The 21,552-nt window shown below is 52.6% G+C and overlaps 2 protein-coding genes across 5 annotated transcripts; one reads left to right on the forward strand and one right to left on the reverse strand.

Moving 5' to 3' along the window:
* Positions 1-3,148: 3,148 nt before the first annotated feature.
* CLP1 (cleavage factor polyribonucleotide kinase subunit 1) lies at positions 3,149-6,161 on the reverse strand. 3 transcript variants are annotated; one of them, XM_019414434.2, is made up of 4 exons: positions 6,030-6,149; positions 5,376-5,505; positions 4,669-5,296; positions 3,149-4,265 (listed from the first exon to the last, which is right to left on the reverse strand). In XM_019414434.2, the coding sequence occupies exons 3-4, from the start codon at positions 5,272-5,274 to the stop codon at positions 3,594-3,596; spliced, it is 1,278 nt and encodes a 425-aa protein (XP_019269979.1). In that variant the 5' UTR covers positions 5,275-5,296; positions 5,376-5,505; positions 6,030-6,149; the 3' UTR covers positions 3,149-3,593. The 3 variants fall into 3 exon arrangements, with proteins under 3 accessions (XP_019269979.1, XP_019269976.1, XP_019269980.1); XM_019414431.2 differs by lacking the exon at positions 5,376-5,505 and having other exon boundaries at positions 6,030-6,161; XM_019414435.2 differs by lacking the exon at positions 5,376-5,505 and having other exon boundaries at positions 5,826-6,161.
* A 3,541-nt stretch (positions 6,162-9,702) lies between these two features.
* YPEL4 (yippee like 4) lies at positions 9,703-15,134 on the forward strand. Of its 2 annotated transcripts, none has more exons than XM_019414429.2 (5): positions 9,703-10,040; positions 12,352-12,676; positions 12,852-12,895; positions 13,234-13,342; positions 13,556-15,134. In XM_019414429.2, the coding sequence occupies exons 2-5, from the start codon at positions 12,536-12,538 to the stop codon at positions 13,643-13,645; spliced, it is 384 nt and encodes a 127-aa protein (XP_019269974.1). In that variant the 5' UTR covers positions 9,703-10,040; positions 12,352-12,535; the 3' UTR covers positions 13,646-15,134. The 2 variants fall into 2 exon arrangements, with proteins under 2 accessions (XP_019269974.1, XP_019269975.1); XM_019414430.2 differs by lacking the exon at positions 9,703-10,040 and adding an exon at positions 10,821-12,204.
* The last annotated feature ends 6,418 nt before the right edge of the window (positions 15,135-21,552 follow it).

Raw genomic sequence — 21,552 nt, forward strand, 5'->3', positions numbered from 1 at the left:
TTTAGCTAGAGACACTACCAAATGAAAATAAAAATTTCATCTTCCACCAACCAACCACACAGCTAAAACTCCCCTAGGACACTGGACTACTAGATGCCAGCCTCTTAGCCGGATGAGCAATAATGGTGGCATAATCATTATCCCAAGATTTAGATGAGATTCCATTTTCTTGTCCCTTTTGTTTTAGGATCATGCAAGATATTTCCTGGAAAGGATGTTTAATAGAGCATAAGGTTTAAAGTACCAGCCACTTCTGAAAACTACTGCACAGTAAAATCTAGGCTAAAACAATGAGGTATCCACACCACCCAAACTTCAAATAAATTAATTTGCTATGTAGATCACATAACACCTTATAGTTTTTGTCTAATGTATAGTTTTCCAGTCCTTTACATCTTCTCATGCTGATAGACGGCAAACTACAAGGTCAATTTTACTTCAACTTACTGGTAAACAGGCAGGGGCGCTTGGGTGGCTCAGTTAGTTAAGTCTCAGACTCTTGGTTTTGGCTCAGGTTGTGATCTCACTTGGTTAGTGAGATGGAGCCCTACATCGGGCTCTTCGCTGAAAGTGCGGCGCCTGCTTGGGATTCTTTCTCTCCCTCTCTCTCTCTGCTCCTCCCGCACTCTCTCTCAAAACAAATAAACTTAAAAAAAAAAAAAAAAAAAAAACAGACAAAAACAAACTGCTACCCTTGGATTTAGGCACAGAGACGAATGCCCTCTCAGTACCAAAACCACCAACGATCTTTTATTTTTGTAGTAATCTCTATACCCAACCTTAGGCTTGAACTCATGACCCTGAGATCAAGAGTCACATGTTCTTCCGACTGAGCCAGCCAACCACCCCACCCTCTTTATGTTTAAATCCTGCTGCCTTCCCACCTGTCCTTGTGAGAGCTCTCTGCTTATGTTAAAGCACTTTCTCCCTTGTGCTCTGGATCTCACCCCCTTCACTCCTATATTTTCTTCTGAATTTCTCCTTTGACCTTGTATTTGAAACACAGAAAAAAATAGAATGGTGTCAAGAAGATTCCCATACCAATCATTAAATGCTCTCCCTCTAGTCTGTTGATATGCTGTGTCACCCTATCTAAAAAAAAACTAACAAACCCTCCCTTAATCCTACATCCAGCCCCCTCTTAGCAAAGCTTCTTGAAAGAGTTGTCTATAGATGTTATCTTTACTTCTTCAGTTCATATTATTTTTTTCAATAATATATATATTTCAATAGGACTTTTATCTCCACCATTCCAAAACTATACTCATAAGGTCAATACTGACCTCCATGCTTTCAGATCCATAGCCAAGTCTCCTTTGCTAGCTCCCGTTATACTTTGCCTCTTATGTTTGGGTGCCTTGAAAGTCCATCTCTATCTTCTGATTTCCATTTATACAGTTCCTAAAGAATTTTATCCAATACTACTGCCTTAAAAGCCTTCTACAAGCCAACAGCTCCCATAAACCTTCAGCCCTAACTTTCCCAAACCTTCCAGATTCTTTCTTTTTTCTACCTGTCCGCACAGCATCTCCATATGGATGACTAGTAGACAGCTGACACTTAATATTGCTAAAGTAGGACTCTTGATATTCTCTCCTCCCTCCATGAATTTCCCCAGTCTCCTATCCAATCTAACTACTCAAGTAAGAAATACAGAAATCAGCTTTGATTCCACCTTCTTTTCTCCACCACTTCCATCAGCCAAGTCGTACCTTACCTCCAAAATATCCCAAGGCAATCTACTCACCAATTCCACCTCTGCTAGTCTAATCCCCTATCAATTCTCACACTGAAACTACCCCAAGTCTAACTTGTATCCTTGATCCTAACTCTTTCCATTATCCACAGAGCAACGATCTTTTCAAAATCAGACCATTCCTCTGTTTAACCACCTGCTTTAGTCTAAGTGTTTATGTCCCCCCAGAATTCATATGTTGAAATAATAAGCCCCCAAAATGATGGTATTAGGAGACAGGGCCTTTGAGAAATGCTTAGATCATGCTTCGTGAATGGGATTAGTGCCTTTGTAAAAGAGGCTCCACAGCGTATCCCTGGCCCTCTACAATGTGAGGACATAGCTAGAATTAGGCAGTCTGCAACCCCAAAGTCAGCCATCATCACAACAGGACCTTGCTGGTGCCCTGACCTTGGACTTTCCTGCCTCCAGAACTGTGAGAAATCTCTGATGTTTATAGGCTATCTAGTCTGTGGCATGTTGTTACAGCAGCCTGAAGGAACTAAGACACCACCCCTCTCCCATCATTTGCCACTGCTCTTGGATTACAAAAGCCTTACATTATCTGGTCTCTGCTGCCCCCTCCAGCCTCAATTTTTACCAAGCTTCTCTTGATACACCAGCCTCTCCCTTCATCAAACACATCAGATTTTTTCCTTTCTTAGCGTTTTGCAGGGTTTCCTCCACCAGGAAGATTTTGTCCCAGTCTCACCCAGCCATTTAGGTCTTAACGCCAAACGTGCTCAGGGGAGGCCTGTCCTGACCACCCAGTCTAAAGCACTGTCCTAGTCACTCTGTCTCAGATCACCCAATTTTCAGTCTCTGCATAGCACTTACTGTTTTTGTTTTTCATTCTATGTAAGCTCTGTAAGACTTTGTCTATGTTGTTCCCCATCTACAATAGCAAATAACAGATACTCACTAAAGATCTTGTGGAAAGAAGGAATGAAGGGCATCACATATTTACTCAATCCAATCTAAACTAGGAACACAAATAATCCGCATGAAATCAAAAGAGAATGGGCTTTCCCAGCTTCTTACCACCTGAAAAAGCTGAATTTACAGTTGGACCTAGGACCCAGTTCCCAACCGGACAGACAATAGGAAAGACAACTGCAGCCGAGACAGCAAATGAGCTACGTCTGGAAAACGATCAGGCTAGAAATCTCAATCCAACTTTATCACCAGCCGCTTCAGCTTGTCAGAGTAAACCAGCATGGACAACAGATTTAGCATCTATTTACCTATGAGGGAAGGGAAGGAGAACCATTATAAAAATTCACTTGCTTGGTTCACAAGTGGGCTCTTGGCTTTCGTCTCCTCTAAGAGTTTAGCAGTAACTCGTTCCAGTGATGTTTCCATAGTGCTTAGGGGAAAAAACAAAATTTTTAAAAATTATACCAACTTCCATGATATGGCAAAAATATTTATTAAAATTTTCCAAGTTTAAACTTGAAAGAGGCCTCCTGATTCAATCTTTCATCCTGGATAAATGAGATAACAAGTACTATATACAGAATATAAAGCAATAATAGTAAAAAAAATTCCTCCTAAAATTTAAAAATTAGTCCACCAAGTGGACAGTGGCAGAAATGGGACTCTCCAGGGCCTCAGAGAATTCAAAGTGGCACCTTAGGTGATCCAAGAAACCAATTATATTCTCCTAGTTTTCCATTTGGCTCAAGATTAGAAGAGTTAGGTTACCACCAACTGTTTCAAGAGGTAGAAATATGCTTTCTACTAGTTCACTATTTACTGGCCCGCATGGCCTCAACAGATTCTCATACCTCAGCCCGTCTGCCTTTGGTGATGACCAGAAGACCTCTACGTCCCAGGCAGCAAGGCTTCCTGCTAATCTCTACTTAAGATCCATGAACCTGATATCCATGATGAGAAGGAAGTTCTTAGGCAGTGGGCGGGGGGCTGGAGAGAGAACAGTAAACACCTGATGCTCCAGGTCCACGCTGGTCACCACGATGAAGCCAGCGACACTTGTCTCAGAAAGGTTCTCCTCTGTGCCCTCAGCAGTGCTAACACTCAGGAGGTGGTGCACCATATCGCGGCCAGGCGTGACAGGTACTAGCTTGAGCTGATTGTCCTCCTGAGACATGCCCAAAGGCAAACAGGAGTCTGGAATGGTGGGTGCCCCAACTTTGTAGATTTTCACATCTGAAAATTTGACATTGAAGGCATGGGGATAGAAACAGCCCCGGAATCCATAGAAATACTCACGGATACGCTCATCCCTACATTCCCGCCGGAAGTCTTTGGAGCGTTCAACCACACCCCCGGATTTAGGGAGCAGCACAGTGCGTACAAAGTGAGGCAGGTCCCGTTTTAGTTCATTGTACAGTCGTTCTTGATCCAGAACCACAACCACATCTACCTCAAAGGCTGAGGCAGCGTGCACCAGGGCCTGGTAACCAGAGCCCTTGACCCAGCCACAGGTATTAATGACACAGCCACTCACAGAGGCCCTTCGGTTCACTTCACATCTTTGATTGAACACATCCGCTAAACGAGAAGTAATCTGCAGAAGAAAGCACGAAGATGAGGAAAAGAGACACAAAACTAGCAAACTCATAGCTATGTAGAGTAAGTGCTTATTAGGTACAAGGGAAGATGACATTCTTAATGGCTGTGGTTTTAACCTCATTAACATGGATTTCGTTTTTATGTTGTTTCTTCTGTTTATTGTTTCCTGTCCTAAGTAGAGACTGAGTTAATTACTTAACAACAGGTCCACAGACTCGTTTAACAATCTGAGGTTGACTTATATTTGAAACGGTCTTTCCCAAAATCATCTGGAAGTAATACCAGCTGAGAGGGAGCAAAGAAATGGCCATAGACGGTTTTAATTAGCACACTTTTGCACAGCTTCCTATCCTGATAGCAGCCCTTCCCTCCATCCCCCCCTTGGCGCCGGCTCTGACCTTATTATAAAGCTTGATGTTGGTGCCAGGAGTGGTGGAGCCAAAATGATACACCAGAGGGGCCTGGATAGAGAATCCCTCTTCAACATCTGCCGGCCGCTCAATGTAGAGGGCCCCCATGGTACCAGGGATGGAAACAGAGCCCTGACCCACATCCAGCTCCACGTAAGTAGGACGGCGGCCCAAACGCACTGCGTAGTTGAGCAGTAGACGGCACACTGTGGACTTGCCCACATCAGTGGGGCCCACTACCATCACCCGGGGGCCTCGCTCTTCTTCCTTCTCCGCCTGCCTCCTCATCTGCTCCAAGGCTGTGTGAGTGTTGAGATAAAGTAACATAGGAGTGTCCTTGGAGACATAAGCCACCTCGGTGCGGCCACTCAGCTGTAAAGAACAGCCATGCCAAGTGAAAACAGCTACCTTGGCACCGGCATCAAAAGTGAATTTCTTGTTTCGGGTCAGCTCTGTGCCGAAGATTTCTGCCATCCCAGCCAGCAGCTCCAACTGAACTGACTGAGATGCCTCCACCTCAAAGCGAAGTTCTGTTTCTCGCTCTAGTTCAAATTTAGTTGTTGGCTTCTTGTCATCACTGGCCTCCTCTCCCATCTTTTCTGTGTAGCTGCTGAGCCTAGAACACAAATTAATTATCAGATCTAAACAGAAGTTAGGACACTGTCCAAAATCCTCCAATGGATACTTCTCCTTACCTGCTTTATTTTTCTCCTTATCTGTGATCACCACCTGTCTCACTATATATTTATTGTCTGTCTACCCCCACTGGAACGTAAGGGTTGGGCAGTCTGGTTTGCTGCTGTATCTCTAGTATCTAGAATAGGACTGGACAACCGGTAGGCACCTCATAAGTACACCGGGTAAATAAATGACTCAGAAAATAAGAAAACTGTATCTACAGATTGACCTAAGACTTGATTATATCACTTCCATTGCTCCTTTCGTCACTCTCGGGATACTCGACTTAAGAGGGCAACTGATGCCCTCTTATTCAACAAGAAAGGGCGTCTGCAATCTGGATGCAAAGCAGAGAATATGGAGTTTGCACTTGGAAACAGCATTAAGGCCCCGCTCAGCAACTACTAGGTAGTGTCTTTAGACAAATCACCTAACCTTCTCCTCGGTTGTCACCTGCAGTCACTTACACTTCCTCTCACAAAGTGTTGTTCTGGGGACTGTTGGAGGGAAAAAATTACTCCGTAAACTAGAAAACGCCAAGAAGTAATGAAGAATGATTTCCGATCCCGAGCCGCAGCTCTAAGTCCAGCATCTCTCCCGGCACTCCCAGACGCCGAAGTCTGTCCAGGCTCTAAGGGGCGACGGTTCCATTCCTGAGCTTATCATCTCACCTGCACAAGCCACGAACCCAAACCGGTAAAACGACGAGCTCCCGGCCGGACCTAAACCCAACTACACGCCACGCTCACCCAGTTCCACGCCGGAAACAAAAGCGGTTCCGCACTTGCGCAATGGAGGAGCAGCGGTCGCGCGATGTCCCTTGGGATATGTAGTTGTGCGGGAACGGCCTCAAACTGTTGAGCTCGCGCAGCCGCTCGGCCTTCTGGGAGTTGTAGTTAAAGGATTGTTTTGATCGTGACGCCAAAGGTGGGAGGGGCGGTGGCCCGTATTGTTTGCGAAGCCGGCGCGGCGGGGGGTAGGAGGCGTGGCGGTTACGCCCCGCGCGGGGCGGGGACCCGGCGAGGAGCCAATGGTTGCCGAGGCGCGGCTGCTGCGGATTGTCGCCCGAGTGTGCCTGCTCACCTGCAGCCGGGAAAGAAGGGCGGCGGGAAGCGGGGGTAGGCTCACCATCTGGGTCCCACGACCGTCTACTTACCGGGACCACAAGCCAGGATGTGAGAAAATGCGCAAAACCCCACGCGGAACACGAGGAAATCTGAGAGTAAGGAAAGAGAAGGAGAACAGCTTGTCCGAGGCCAGCCTGGGCTGTCATCCCCTACCTGACACAGTGCGTGGCACCTAGAGGGCATTAAGATTTTTTGTTTGTTTGTTTTAATAAAAGAATAACAACCCAAGAATTTCTTCCAGTTACTCTCTAGGTCAGTCATTACCCAACAACGTCTCTCCTATCGAGTGGGGAGTTCTGTTGGGGACTCCTTTCCCTCCCTGAATCCCCGTCAGTTATACCAGGCCAACCATTTACCCCGCAGGCAACAGGTTGGGCCACGGTCTGTAATTCTCACGAGCTTGGGCTTTGGAATCTTGTGCTCTGCTATGCCACTTTCTCACTGCGTGACTTTGGGCAGATCAGGCGCAAACTCTGAGACCCAGTTTCTTGTCTAAAATAGGGATAATAACTGTACTCAACCTCTTAAAGTCGTTTTTAAAGATTGAATGGGATGATACATGTAAAGTACTAAGCACACTGTAACACAGCATTTGATTATAGCTTTTTAAGTTTTTATTATAGGTTGAGGAGGGGGAGCACGAATAATGCCATCCATTTGTACAGTAGTTTAAATATTTTTCAAAGCCCTTTTCACTACCTTCTTTCACAGCCACCCTGTAAAGTCCGTTTTATTATCTCCACTTTCAGACAAGAGAGGAGACTAAGGTAGGTGAAGGGACTTGCTCAAGCTAGGACTCAAACCCAGGATTTGGGAGTTTGCTATTATAATAGCCAACACATAGTGTTAGATGCTAGGTACTATTCAAGGGGCTTGACAGGCGTAAATTCATTCAGTCCTCACAAGAATCCTGTGAATATACTGAAATTGTCATCCCGCTTTACAGATGAGTACTCTCTTCAGTCCGGTTACCACCGTTAATCTGGGTCCAGAAACCTGGGATGATTTTCTGGGTTGCCTTTTTCACAGTAGCCCTACCCTAGCAATCATTTGCGTGGGAGTGCCATCCTCACTGCTCACAGCTTTTTCTTTAATGGTTTGCTTTCATTCATTCATTCACCACGGCATGCATTCTCTGGTGATCTGTTAAATATCCCATGATCTTTCACCGTCCTTCAAAAATTCAGTTCCAGGATTCTATTTGCCAATTTTTTCCCAGAATGAGCACAGCCTCTCCTGTTTCCCTGCAGTCTACCTCCCAGATCTGTTTCTTTGCCTCCACACTCTCTCCCTTGAGGCAGTTTCTCCCAAATATCTGAAGGACATCTTTACTTGGATACTGTATAGCCATCTCAAGCTGAATTTCACGCAAAGAAACCCCTCTCCTCCTTTGGACTGTTTCACTTCTTAAACAAAGTGACGGCACAACATATAGAGCATCCGTGCTTGCCTAAGCTCTCCTCACTTTTTATCTTCCACCAAGAGCCCTTGTCATCTGCACCCCCAACAATACGGTCCTCATGTGTCTTTTTTATTCTCCTCTCCAGCTGAATCTTTGATCATTTTCTTCCTGAGTTAAATTAATTGGTATCCCTTTTTGCTTCCAAGCTCTCAATCCTTGCCCTAAGAGCTACTCACCTACCCTTTCCCCACTTCCGTTGTTTCCCTGCAAGAATGGTTCCTCAAATGCCTCCCTCCACTTACCTTTCCTTTCTCATCTGCTGCCCAGACAGAAACACTTCTTCCTTTACCCAGTTCTCGCTCTCACTTCCAAACCTCTGGTGATATCACTCATGGCACCTGCACTGTGTTTTCACAACTTACCTCAAACCCCAGAATCTTCCCTGATTAAATATTCAGAATTCCTTGTATTTTTTCATACCCAGCTAGCAAGGCCTCCCATTACCCACATCTCCCTACTCTTTCCTTCCTTGCATGTGAAAAGACAAACCACCCACAAGCTGTCCTTTCTAAGTCCCTATCTTTGTCACACTTCATTTTTTCTTTCTTTCTTTCTTTTTCTCTCTTTTTCTTTCTTTCTTTTTTTGTCACACTTCATTTTCTAGATGGTAGCCTCTGTTAGAAGTTGGGGTTTTTCATCTTAGAGAATGTGTTCTGTGCCCACATACTTTAAAGATATGCACAGGACAGCACTACATGAAAAATAGAATCTGAGTCAAATGAAAAATACTTGGAAGCTGATAGAAAAAATAGCACCGCAAGATATAAGTTCTTCCTAAGATATCAAGGTGGTATGCGTCTCTTGAGATCTCAGAATTTAAGAGTAAATCCTCTCTGGGTTTAAGGATATTAAGTTGAGCACACTATTTTTGAAATAATAGTAGCTGCTGTTATTTATATTTATATTTATATTTATATTTATATTTATATTTATAGCGTGCCAGGCACTTTTTAGGTGTTTACAGGTTACTTCACCTTATTTCACCTCTCCATGGGGTAAATGTCACAAGCTTCATTTAGCAGAAGAGGAAAACTGAAGGACAAACATGATGAGCAACTCGCCCAGTGGTTCCTCGTGAGCATATTGGCAGAGCTGGATTCAAACTCAGATCTCTCTGAGACCCAAGCCAGACACTCGGACCACGTCTGAAGATGCAACTCAGCTGCCGTTTTCTGATCATCTTCTGGATGCAGGGCTCTGCGCTAGGCACTGCAGTCCTGGGATGCAGAGAGGAGTTTCCCAGAGGACGCTTCTCAGAAAGTTTACAGCCCGTTAGAGAACCTTATGTAATGTGGGTGTTTCTGTCCAGAAAGCACAAGTAGCTTGGAGGTAGCTGAGCAGAGGTTCCTGCTTGTGAGATGTCCAATTTCATCTGTGACCCTTTCGGGGACATTAAGCTGAGGCTTGGAAGTGTCCGGTACAAGCTTGGGGGCACAGTTTGCCCTATGTGACAATTAATATGTCTCTCTTTTCCCTGCGTCAGGGCTGGCATTGGAGCTGAGATGGGAAATATATCATCTTGGATGTGTGTGCACACGCCTCTCTGCATCCGTCTCTCACTGTCACCGCCTGGCCACCTCCTTTCCTCCAGCCCTGCCACCCATACTCCATCCTGGCCAGCCCTGTCCTTCCTCCAGGTTCCTTCTGTCTCCTTGGCCACACTGCCTTCCTCCTCGGCAACCAGCCTTTCCTCCTGCGCCCCCCTGGCCACCCCGGCCCTCTGCTCCCTCCCCTAGCCCCATCCCTCGCAGCCTGCCCCCTCCCTTCCTCCCGACCCGCCTCCTGTGTCTCCCAGCCCTGCTCTGACGTGGGAGGTGAGGGGGTGGGGGGACGGATGACTCACAGTGTTATGATGCAGTTCCACAACACACAGCTACATTCACCCACAGACCGAGGTACAGACGAGAGACAACCTCTGGCCCCCCAGCAGCTGGCCAGCTTGGCAGCCCCAGTCTCGAGCCCCTAACTACTCTCCCCCGCCCCCATCCCCTTCCCAATTGAAGGAGCGGAAAGAGAAGAGAGAAGAGTGAGCAGAGAGATTGAGAGATTGAGAGAGAGAGAGATAGACGGAGATCTCTGGAGCAGACCTCAAGGTGAGGGGGCAGCCCTTCTCCAAATGAATTTTTTTCCCCTTTGCAAATTTCCTCCTCCTGCTGCGTGTTGCTTTCTCCCCATCGCAAAAGCATTATTCATCCACCCTTTGTCCTCCCTTCCCCCTCCCCGCTGCCTCTGCTCCTCTCTCCCTCTCCGAGCTCTGACGGTTCCGCACTTAGATTTCCCGGCAACTTCGGCTGCTGCATCAGGCCTCACTGTTTATTGTTTTGCTGCTGATGCAGACCCCCGAAGCCCGACCGGGGAGCTGGCTGCGCTGCTGATTATTTGGACCATACCATACCGAGAACGCCAGCCCGGGGGGGTGGGGGATGAAACCTCGGAGCAGATGAGAAAATCCATTGTGAGCAGGTGTTGCGTCCGCCCCCCCCCCTTACTCCCCCAGGCACAGGATTCGCACCTGGTTCCCCGAGCCTCTGCCTGGGCGCCTCTGCTGTCAGCACTGGTTGCTCAGCACACCGCCCGCCCCCCCCCCCCCTCCACCAGCCCTCCCTCTCCCCTACCTCCCACGGTCCAGCCCAGGCTCACTTGGGGGAATATCCTCTCCCTAACACTCAGCTTGCCTTTGTTTTTCCATCATTTGCCCAACTTGCTTCTCCCTGTGATCTGAGCCGGGAAAGAAATGAACCCATCTCCCCCTCCCAGCCCCCCTTCCCCACCCCCCGCGAGTGATTCTCTGGCCTTCTGTGCAGCCTCTCTTTGGCCTGATGGGGAAGCAGGGGAGAGAGAGGGAGGGAGGCGTGACATAGGCTGGGGAAGGAGCTAGAGAGCAGGGACCCAGCCAGCCCCTTCACAGGTGCACTTAGATGGAGAGCAGCAGAGGGGAACTCAGGCAAAGTTTGAAGGCAGACCTGGGAAGTGGACGCTGGTGAGGAGGGCCCAGACTCCTGCGGCCAGAGCCCAATGTCACCCTGAACTCAGCTCAAGGTGTCTTTCTGGGGCCCAGCCACAGGGAAAGGACCTCAAACTGAAGATGGGCTCTGTTGGGGGTTCTGTGGAGAGACTGCTGCCTGGTGGCCCCAGGAAACACTAAAATGGCTGGGGCACCAGTGGCCACCACAGAGGACATGATGAGAGCCTCTTTGCCCTGACTACTCGCAGCCACACTGTCCCTGCTCTGCTTAGTGGCCTTGCCTTGCCAGAGCACCGAGCTGGCACCTCTGAACCGGACTTGAGCTAAATCACCCACAACAGGCCTGAAGGCCCCATGAAGGAGACACCTTATCAGACGCAACAGAGGACGCCTCCCTTCTTATCCTCCGCCTCTCGTACCCTCAGTCACTTTGGGACTGGAGTCTGGACAGATACCAATATCTTTCTCACCATTCCTAACCAGAAACCAGCAACTATTTTATCTGCTCTCACCCACAAGGGTCACTGCTGTTCGTCCCTGGCCCTGGGAAAAGGTGGAAACGTTCTCTGCCTTATACCCCAGAGCATAGGTTTTGAAAATAAGAATCTCCCACTTCTGCTCCCACTGCACATCACCTAGCCCAGGAGTGCCACCCTCCCCGAAGTGATCCCCACTTCCCATGGCTTCCGGCTGTCAGGTCTGTCTCTCCACGGGCTGAATGTCCACGTCTTTAACTGAGGCTAAGGCAACAGTTAGAGCAGTACAGACAGACCGAGGGGCTCAGAAGCTGAGAAAAGCTGGGATGAGAGGACCAAAGTGCGGGACCGGGCGAACAGCCACATCTGAGGTTGTCCGCACCAACGGAGACAGCCATGAAGTTCTAGTTCCGGGAGTGCGGGACCCCAGGCCCAGGAAAGGGCCGAGCAGGGCGTGTGTACTTGCCCGCCTGCTGGCCTCTCTCCCACGCGACACCTACGAAGGACCAATTGCGTTGCAAATGGAGGCCACAGAAAAGAAAAACCGCCAGGCTTCCCCAACTTGCAAGAGGCTCTGAACCTGAGCCTTCCGGCGCACGTGGGACGCAGACCCTCACCAAAGAGCCAAAACCCAGGCGAGAGCACTCGCAGATGACGTTGCTCCCATGGCAGCATTTGCACCAGCAGGCTGCTCTCAGTGGAAAATGGTGGAGGCTGCTCCCGCCCCAGGAGGGAAAGACACCACCTCCCCGGCTGTGGCACCGGAGGCCTGGAACAGCTGCCAGAGCAGGCGGGAATCCAGGGACCGGGGAGAGAGTGCGACTGGACGCTGCGGGGGGGGGGGGGGGGGGCGCAGGACGATGGTGATGGGGGAACTAGGGGCAGGGGAGGGCTGAGCCCATCTTCCCCGTTCCCTCGTTCCCTCGGGAGGGGCTCTCCTGATGCACTCTCCCCTCTTCCCAGGTGACTTCCATTTCTATCTGGTTCACGTCTGGGGGGGCCCTGGCCGGGCAGCCCCCCCACATTTCTCCTGCCCCGAAACACGGCTCTAGCCAACCTGCTTCGCTGCTTCACCTGCGACCGACTGTGTGGGGGCTGCACGGCGCCAGCCCCTCCAGCCCGCCAGGGCATCGTCCTCCAGCCCGTCATGCCCAGCTGCGACCCGGGCCCGGGCCCTGCCTGCCTCCCCGCCAAGACGTTCCGCAGCTACCTGCCTCGTTGCCACCGCACCTACAGCTGCGTCCACTGCCGTGCGCACCTGGCCAAACACGATGAGCTTATTTCCAAGGTACGCCAAGCAGGGGGGGCCCGCCGCTCGGCCCTGCCGGCTCCCACCAGGATTGTCCAAACTCACCTGGCGGAGAGGCAACAATGCCCACCCGCTCTCTTCCTTGCCCCTGGGGGACCCAGGCAGTGGGGCCCAGGGTACCCCGGCAGTCACCGTCTGTCCTATGTCTCCACAGTCTTTCCAAGGGAGCCATGGCCGAGCCTACCTGTTTAACTCCGTGTGAGTCTACCTCTCTCTTTGTGTGTATGTGTGTGTGCGCGTGTCTGAATGACTTTCCGGTGTGGGAAAGGGAGGTGAGCCATCCGCAGGTGGCCTGGCGCCTCCTGCTTTGGCAAAGGGGGCCAGAGACCCAGTGTGCAGTTCTCCCGTGGAGCAGGTGGGCAGAACTGGAGAGGGAAGGCCCGGGCACTAGTCATGAACGGGTGGATTGCTGCTGGCAGGGGCTTCCAGTTGGGCAGGGCTCAGCGCTCTCCAGATGGAAGTTCCTTTGGGCTGTTTGGGGGCTGAACTGATGGAACAACTCCACTGGTGCCGGGTCCTTCCTCTTCCTGAGACAGGGTCAACGTGGGCTGTGGACCAGCCGAACAGCGCCTCCTGCTCACGGGGCTCCACTCGGTAGCTGATATTTTCTGCGAGAGCTGCAAAACCACGCTGGGCTGGAAATACGTAAGTCCCAGGAGAGAGGGCCACCCTCTCAAGCGGACAACCAAGCCCCCACCCCATGCCCACACGGCCAGGTTTTTGCATGACGCCCAGAGGCAAGAGGGAGTTAGTTGCTGGGTTGGGGGGGCCTCTTGGGGGGCAGGGGTAGTACAGCAGTAGTAGGAGGTCCTGGAGGGGGTCTGCTTTGTCCTGCTTTCACTGCTTCCCCTCCACCAGGAGCAGGCTTTTGAGACGAGCCAGAAGTACAAGGAGGGGAAGTACATCATTGAAATGTCACACATGGTGAAGGACAACGGCTGGGACTGAGGGGCTCAGGCAGGCTGTGCCCTTCCTCCGCATGCCCACCCTCCCCGCACCCGTCCCCGGGCCCTGCCAAGCAGTCCATACCAGCATGAGTACTGCCCCACCCCTGGGGGGAACCCAGCTCCCGGCACCCCTCCCCCGCCTCCACCTCATCACCCCCAGGCCCCTTTGGAACAGGGGTCTGGGGTACCCCAGGGGTGTTCAAGGCTCAGGAGTGGGCAGCAGTCAGGGAGAGCCAGAACTGGGGAAAGGGGATGGTTGCGGGTTCTTCTAGCCCTAAGATCCTGAAAATGGAGGTGAGAGCAGGGCAGAGATCAGGCAGAGGACCAAGGGAGGACCCGTTTCTGCCCCAACCTCTTTTTGAGAGAACGGAGGACAAGTTTTGAGGCATGGGGCTGGTAGATCCCAGCCCACAGAATAGCAGGTGAGAAGGGGCTCGAGTTGGGAGTGAAATTTTGGTCTCAGACACTGCGACACACCGGAGTCTCTGAGGGTGAAGTTTCCCACCCCTGTTTGTAGGAGAAAGCATTCGGGGGTGGAAGGAAAGAAATCCCAGATCCCAGGCCCTGGGAAATGAAAGAATCACAGGGGTTTCCATTTTACTCCACTTGTTAGTTTATCTTGGCACTAAAGAGGCACTTTCGAGTACGTGACTTTCGCCAGGGGGCGGGGTGGGAGAAGCTGCCGCTGGAACAGCCCCCACCCCCCACTGGCTGTTTCCAGAGCGAGCAGTCCGTACGGGCATTCTGAGGCCCAGCCACTGCTCCCTGGGACCCAGTCCCTTGGAGGGGAGGTGGGACATCAGTGCCACGGGGCCAGGCTTCCTCGTGGCTGCCACCAGCGAACGAAACTTTTGTATGATACATAAAGTGTTTGGGTCTATTTTTAATAAAAAGGGGAAAAGCAACCGTGAGGCACTCTCTCCTCTTGACTTTGCTTCCCATGCACAGACCTTAACTTATACTATTCTGTCACACTCCCCCCAGTACCTGTCCCTTTAGGCCACTAGAGGGCAGCAATTGCTTTGTCTGTGTCGAGACCCCACTTGAGCCCTCACCAGGGGGATGGGTCTTCAGGTGAGGTTTGCTTAGTGAAGCGAGGGCTTTTGTGAGCAGTGTTTCCAAAGGGGGCAACCAAAACAGCGCCTCTTCCAGAGCCCTTGACAATGAATCAGGTATTGCCTGGATCCAGGATTGGGCACCTGGAAGAGGCTCACCCCTGAACAAGGGTGTTCTTGGGTCCTATTGCCTTTCAGCCTGGACTTGGAATGTTTGGGTCAGCTCATGGCCACACTCGAGGCTGAAAGGAAAATTGATCAAGCAAGGCAGCTTGATCCAAAGTGGAACTGAACAGCTCAAGATGGCAGCCATCAGTGCAACCATGTGACCCACGTGCATTTTCGGGGCAGTGATGTGAAATTCCCATTGTTGTTGGGTCACTGACAACCGCAGGGAGGACTGTACACATCATAAAAATCACCTTTTGTAAGCTAGCTTGTTATCCAGATTCGTTCATTGATATTGCAGATCTTTGCAAAGCACCTGTTACCTGCCAGGCATTGTGTCATGCACTGGAGATGCAGTGGACAGCAGGGCAGCTGTGGCCTGACTTGGGGGGTGGGGGCAGGCGGTGCTCTCGATCTAGTGGGAGGACGAACAGTAACCAGATGATTCCAGAACAAGGGCTCTGAGCAGGGATGGGGAGTAGGCTCAGGGGCTCCTAGCAGAAGCTCAGCCTAGATATAAGGAGTCAAGGAAGACTTCACAGAAGTGATGACTGAAGGCACGTGGAAGAGACATCGAGTGGACACAGGGGAAATGGGGAGGGGCATATTTCAGACACAGAGAACTGTGTGCCAAGGCTGGAGCTTAGTTAATTGGAGGAGGGAACAGAAGTTTCCCCAGAAAAACAGACCATTTGGGGATCTAGATTTCATCCCAAGGGCATTGGGAAAACACTGAAAAATTCTTAAGAGTGGAGTGACATCATCAAACAGCTGTTTTGTGCCCTGAGAAGAGGCTCAAACAGAAACGTTAAGATGCTGAAGAAAGTTAAGGGACAAAAGCTAACTGTACTACCAAATACCATATGGTCAGTGTCAGAATGGAGAGGCTGTTTGGGCAGAAAGGGAGAACTGGCAGATACAGAAGTGCGTGAAGAAGGCAGATACAAGCCCTGAAGGAATGACGGCCAGCACCTCCGAGGCCTCGGAGGCGTCTGTCCCGCCATTCACTTTCTGCGTGCCTGGTGATGCCTAGAGATCCAGAAACCCAGAAACCCTCAGTCCTACTTCTGGTGCCAAAGTTCAGGAAGGGTTCTCTTCTCAAGCCCCAAGCACTAACCCTGAAAATCAGGCACAAATGAGCTACCTTCTTAAAGCTCCCCCAAACTGCCCCCCCCTTTGCTTACTTTCACAACTTCTTATTTCCTAGGCACTGTGGGAAACAGAGAAGTAAATGGTGTAGCCATTGTTCTCAAGTTCTTTGTCATCTCCCCAGAAGCAATCGTTCTGTGGCTTGGCTCCAGGGATCCTGTTTAATCTCTAAGGTCAGGCCATGGGCAGTGCTGCCCAAACCTTGGATGCCCAGACAGGTGTACCCTGGATAAGCATCACGACCAAACACTCTATTTCCCAGCAGGGTTGTGCGAGGAACTACAGGTGGAGATGAGGGATCCTTTTTATTCCCCAAGAGCCAGGGGAGGAGCTGCAGGTGCAGAATGCAAGGTGCACACAGGTTCTTGTCCCTGGCGAGCAGTCCTTCCAGGTCAGCCCTATCTCCTTTCCTGTGCATCCAGTTTTTCTCATGGAGGTCCACTTCGGTCCTATCGGTGACTCTCCCAACCTTCTCCATGCACCCTCCGACCCCAGGCTGAGTCTGGGAACTCTTCCTTCTGAAAGGTTTGAGGCTTTGGAAGATAGTCCCCTACAACCAGCAGGTGGCATCAAAACCTTCCAACCCTCAGCTCAGGCAACCTCCCCGCGGACAGAACCTACTCCCATCTCTCCAGATAGGTCTACAAAAAAGACGGGTGAGCTGTCAGACTTAGGACAGGGTTATAGCTAGGCGCTGCAGTGTAAGAGCTGTATAACCATGGCCCACACTGCTTAAACCTGCCTGGCCCTCAGTTTTTTCATCTGTAAAATGGGGATATTACTTGCCAGGAAGTTATTAGTATGACGTGCCTAGCGCGTGCAAGTGCTTCCAGACGGGGGAGCGGTTAGTGCCGCTAACAGGCTTCCCAAATTCTCACCAGGAGGATAGCTGATTGGTGCCCAGATGGGAGAGGGAGTCTTGATACAGGAGACAGCCGGCGCTGGGTAGCACTACACGGCCAATGCCCTTTTAACATTGCACTGCTAGTGGTAGGTGCAGACAGTAGCACAATGTGAAAAGAGCTCCGGCCCGCAGCAGAGGCATGCCGGCCCTGCCTCCTCGCCCCTTCTCCCAGGCCCCGGCCCACTCAGCTCTCTTGGCCTCCCTCTGCCCCTTCGCATCTTCAAGACAGCTTCCCTCCCTTCTCAATACTAACCCTTTATTTTCTTTCCCTTCGTCCTCTGGCCTCCTTCCTCATACCCTTCCCAGAAGAGACTGCCTTTTATCTTAGTGTTTTGGGGTGCATGAGGGGAGGCGGGGTCCATGGAAGCGGCTAAAGGGACACCTTGAGCTTGGCACTCACTTGGAAGTGACCGGTAGCAACCCCAAGTGTTTGGGGGTACACTCACATGAAACTCTGTTTCCCTGGATTTGATCTCTGCCAGCTTCTCTTCCGGGGGAGCTTGCTGACCAGGACCGCACCACACTCTAGTCCTCCCTGCTCAAAAGCTCTCTCCTCTTCGTTCAGATAAAGGGGAGTTCTAGGCCTCCAGGGGACCACCTCAGATGCACCTCCGGGACCAGAGGGAGGAAGAGTATAGTCACAGCTCCCAGGCAGCACAGTGAAGCTTCCAGGTCTAGAGGAGGAAGCCCCACCCCTGCATCTCCCCTCTGCGGCCTTCTTCAAATCCACCTTACCGAGTTCACATTGAACAACATCGTGAGGATGATCCCCTCTCTTGTACTGAGCGTCAAGGATGGGCTTTCAATGGCAGTGAGATCAGAATCCGAGTGGTTCCCAGACTCCCCTTAGAGTCCAAGCTCACTCACAACTTGCCCATCCTGGCCCAGGGAAGGGGGCTTAAACACTGGATAAACAATCCTGAGACTGATCAAAAGCCAAAGCCAGAAGACTGCCTCCAAGGGGCACCTGGAGAGCCCCGCAGGACCCGCTCCTGGCTAAAGCAGTGGTCCCAGAAGCTGAACTCCAGTTCTGACCCGGTAAGCGGTGTGTGGCCCAAAGGGGCAGAGGCTGGAGGGCGATTCCTCAGGCACACTGATCAGTGAAGGCCTTCGCGGGATGGAGCTGCCTCTGGGCGATACCCTCGTCCCCACTCCACCGCGGGCAGGAGGCACGGAGGCAGGGTTCCGGTTAGGAGCCCTTCCTCCGGGCTTCCCCTTCCAGCTTCCTCCCACCCCTCCGGGATCCGCAGACAAGGGGCCCTGTCCTGCAGTTTGCACAGTTGCAGTGACGGAAACCAAGAGCCCGCTAGGGTCAGTCATCAGGCCTCCGTGTGGGGCAAACCAGTCCGGGCTGGGAAGTGGATCACGCCAACAGGGAGCAAAGGAGTGAAGGTGGGACTGCCCAGCCAGCCTCGGGGGGTGGGGGTGGGGGCAGTGGAAGATTATATTCACCAACGAGCGCCCAGATCTCTCCTAGGGAGGGCAGGGAAGGGAAGCTAGGGCCAAGATCCCCTCAGCTCTCACACCCAACTCCTTCCAGAGCGGGCCTTGCGATTCACCAGCCAGCAGGGCCCCTCCCCCACCTTGGGCCCAGGAGCCATCCCCCAGCTCCTTCCAGAGGCGGGTGTAGAGACCGAGGAGGAAATGGGGGAGGGGAGGCCCCGGCTCAAGTTCTCTCCACTCCCCCTCCTCATTGGCCACCATCTTCCGGCCCCTGCCCCCCAGAGCAGCAGGGGATGGGGCCCAGCCTGTGGAAGGGAGAGAAAGGGCAGGTGGAGGGTTAGCCGGAGCAGCAGGGGCAGGGGCAGGCCCCAACTGTCTCCTCCCACCCCCTCCCCGCAGCCATGGCGACAGGCGGAGGAGACCAAGAGGGTCCTGAAAGCCGTGTTCTGTGAATGGGATGAGAAGGGCAGGGCAGGGGGTGGGGAGGTGGGGGGGTGGGGGGAAGAAGGGGGTGCGGGGCTCTCTGCCTCAACACCCAACTGTGCTGTACCACCCCCGCCCCCCCCCCCCCCCACACACACCTCCAGGCTGGACCACACACGCGCGCACACAAACTCCCAGCCATACTTGCCACACAGCTCAGCCCTTACTCCACACTTACCCAAACAGCAAGCGCTGGAGTGTGAGCACACAGCTCCCCCACATCCCCGCACCCCTGAACACCGCACACTCGCAGCTCAGGAGCGGGCCTCCCACCCACCCCCAGCCCCGTGGCTCACCCCACAACTTCTCGGGATGCAGAACTCCCTGCCCGGCTCCAGCCCCTTCAGCCACGGCGTCTCCCCCCGCCCCGCCCCCCCAACCAGGCCCCCTGTGCCCCGCACCGCCCCCCCCCCAACACACACCCTCCCACACACGCCCGGGCACGGACAGATGGCCCAGCCCCAGCCCTGCCCAGCCGAGCCCCCCGCCCCTTCCCCACCACACCCCCCGCTGGAAAATGACAGGGAAGCCACCCCGGCGAGACGTGCCCAGTGCTTCCCAGTGGCAGTTGTTTCGAAAGGAGAGACCGAAGAGATGCCCACGAGTGGGGGAGCACGAAGAGGGGAGCGGGAAGACGAGAGAAAGAGCCCAGACCACCCCCTCCCCGCCCGAGAGAGAATAAAACCGAGAATCGGTGGCGTTACCCTTCTGGGAGCTCCCGATACCTACACATTTCTCTTCGTTACGTTCCTCTGCCTGCCACCTCCTTCTTCCCGGGCTCTTTCTCTGCCCTGCCCTCCCTCTCGGCTTCCCTCCCTGGCCTCGCTCCCCCTCTCGCACGCCCTCCCGCGCCCCGCCGGCCCCTCTCCCGGCCGGGGCCCCCGGCCCCCCGGCCCCCCGCGCCCGCCGCGCCGCCCGCCGCCCGGACCGAGTCCCGAGGCCGGCCGGCCGCGGCGCCCGCGTCCCTGCCCGGCTCGCTCTTCCCCCCTCGCCCCCTTTCTCCTTCCACACTCCCTGCCGTCCATCTTGAATACTTGGGATTCTTGAATGGAGTGAGCAGGATCCGCTCCCCCAGGCTCCCATTGGCTGTGGGTTAACCCTTTTGAAACGAGATCCTCCCTCCCATTGGCTGCCGGGCTCCCCTCTTCTCCCCCAACCCCCATCCCCTCCGCCTCCCGGCAGCCGGCGAGGTCAGGGCGCTCCCGGGCGCCCCCTCCCCTGGCCTCTCGCCCCCTGCCCCCACCCCGGGACGCCCCTCTTCCTGCCCTTTCCCTCACACCGCCCCCCGCGCCCCCCCGGCGCAGGGCGGCAGGTGAAGGCAGGTCCCGTTCCCGCCAAATGGGGCCCCAAGGTTGGGCCGGCAGAAACCTTGTTCCCAGATGCCCCTTGTGCTGGACTTGGAGACCTTGTTAGACGCCGGGGTGCAATTTCCTGCCCCCCTGCAGCCCCTCCTGGAGCAGAAGTACCTCTCCAACGGGGAATCCGCGCAGCTTTTCGGCCTCACCCCGGAGATCGGGGAGCTCCGGATAGCTCCTGAACCAGGCAGCCCCCTGGGCTGGGCAGGAAGAGGGCAGCTCCGGAAAGAAGATCTGAGGCTCTTCAGAGAAGCTAATTCCCTGAGTGCCGCGGGGCAGGTCTGACCCTACCAGGAATGTGCAGCATCTGGAGCTCTGCTCAGTCACAAACATCGCCTGGGACCAGCTCGGCCTGGCCCACGTGCTGGGCCCACTGGGGGCTCTGAGTTGGGGGAGCCCAGAGAGGCATGGGGGAAGGAGGCAGCAGGGAGTAAGGGATGAGTCAGGCCCGGCCTAACATGCATGGGGAACCTTTGTTCTAGGCCCAGATCCGCCCATAACATGCTTGGCGAGGTCATGCCTGCTTGGCTGGGCCTCAGTTTCCCCATTTGCAATAGATCGGTCTAGCAGAACACCGTCCTATAGAAGTTTCAGCGGGAACATGGAAATGGTCTGTATCTGTGTCATCTGATGTGGTGTCCACTAGCCACATGTGGCTACTGAGCACTTGAAATGTGGCCAGTGTGACTGAGAAACTGGCTTTTTAACTTGATTTAATTGTAATTTTTTTCCTTTTTTTAAGGTTTGGTTTTGTTTTGTTTTTGTTTTTTGAGAGAGAGAACACGCTTGCGTGAGCGAGCAGAGGGGCAGACAGAGAGGGAGAAAGAGAGAATCCTAAGCAGGCTCCCCACTGTCAGCGGGGAGCCTGAAGAAGGGCTTGAGCTCACTGTGAGATAATGAAGCCAAAATGAAGAGTCAGACGCTTAACTGACTGAGGCACCCAGGTGCCCCAAATTGTAATTTTTAAAAAGATTTTTAAAAAATTTTTGAGTCATCTCCACACCCAATGTGGAGCTCAAACTTGCAACCCTGAAACCAAGAACAGCATGCTCTATCGACAAAGTGAGCCAGGCGCCCCTGTAATTACTGTTAAATAGTCACATGTCGCCAGTTGGCTATCATTTTGGACAGTGCAGGTCTAGAATCCTTGTGGTCCTGCTGGTGAATAACATCCTATGATTCTTGTTGGGGGAGGCGGGAGTGGGGAAATCCTTTCACTTCATCTTCAGGTACAAAATGCTCTAGATCCAAATCACAAATCACCAGGGGCATCAATACCCGGGAAGTGAGGCTCAAATCCCCGCCAGCTCTATCAGGAATCGTTTTCTTATGCTCATCTCTGTTCTGAGAA

Source organism: Panthera pardus, unplaced genomic scaffold, assembly GCF_024362965.1.
Source record: "Panthera pardus isolate Hobbes unplaced genomic scaffold, ASM2436296v1 HiC_scaffold_12, whole genome shotgun sequence".
Lineage (NCBI taxonomy): Eukaryota > Metazoa > Chordata > Mammalia > Carnivora > Felidae > Panthera > Panthera pardus.

Coding starts and splice junctions, on each gene's coding strand:
- CLP1 (XM_019414431.2), bottom strand. CDS start 5,274: ATGGGAGAGGAGGCCAGTGATGACAAGAAGCCAACAACTAAATTTGAA. Junction 4,266..4,668: donor ACATCAAGCTTTATAATAAG/GTCAGAGCCGGC, acceptor TTTCTTCTGCAG/ATTACTTCTCGTTTAGCGGA.
- YPEL4 (XM_019414429.2), top strand. CDS start 12,536: ATGCCCAGCTGCGACCCGGGCCCGGGCCCTGCCTGCCTCCCCGCCAAG. Junction 12,677..12,851: donor ACGATGAGCTTATTTCCAAG/GTACGCCAAGCA, acceptor ATGTCTCCACAG/TCTTTCCAAGGGAGCCATGG. Junction 12,896..13,233: donor GCCTACCTGTTTAACTCCGT/GTGAGTCTACCT, acceptor TTCCTGAGACAG/GGTCAACGTGGGCTGTGGAC.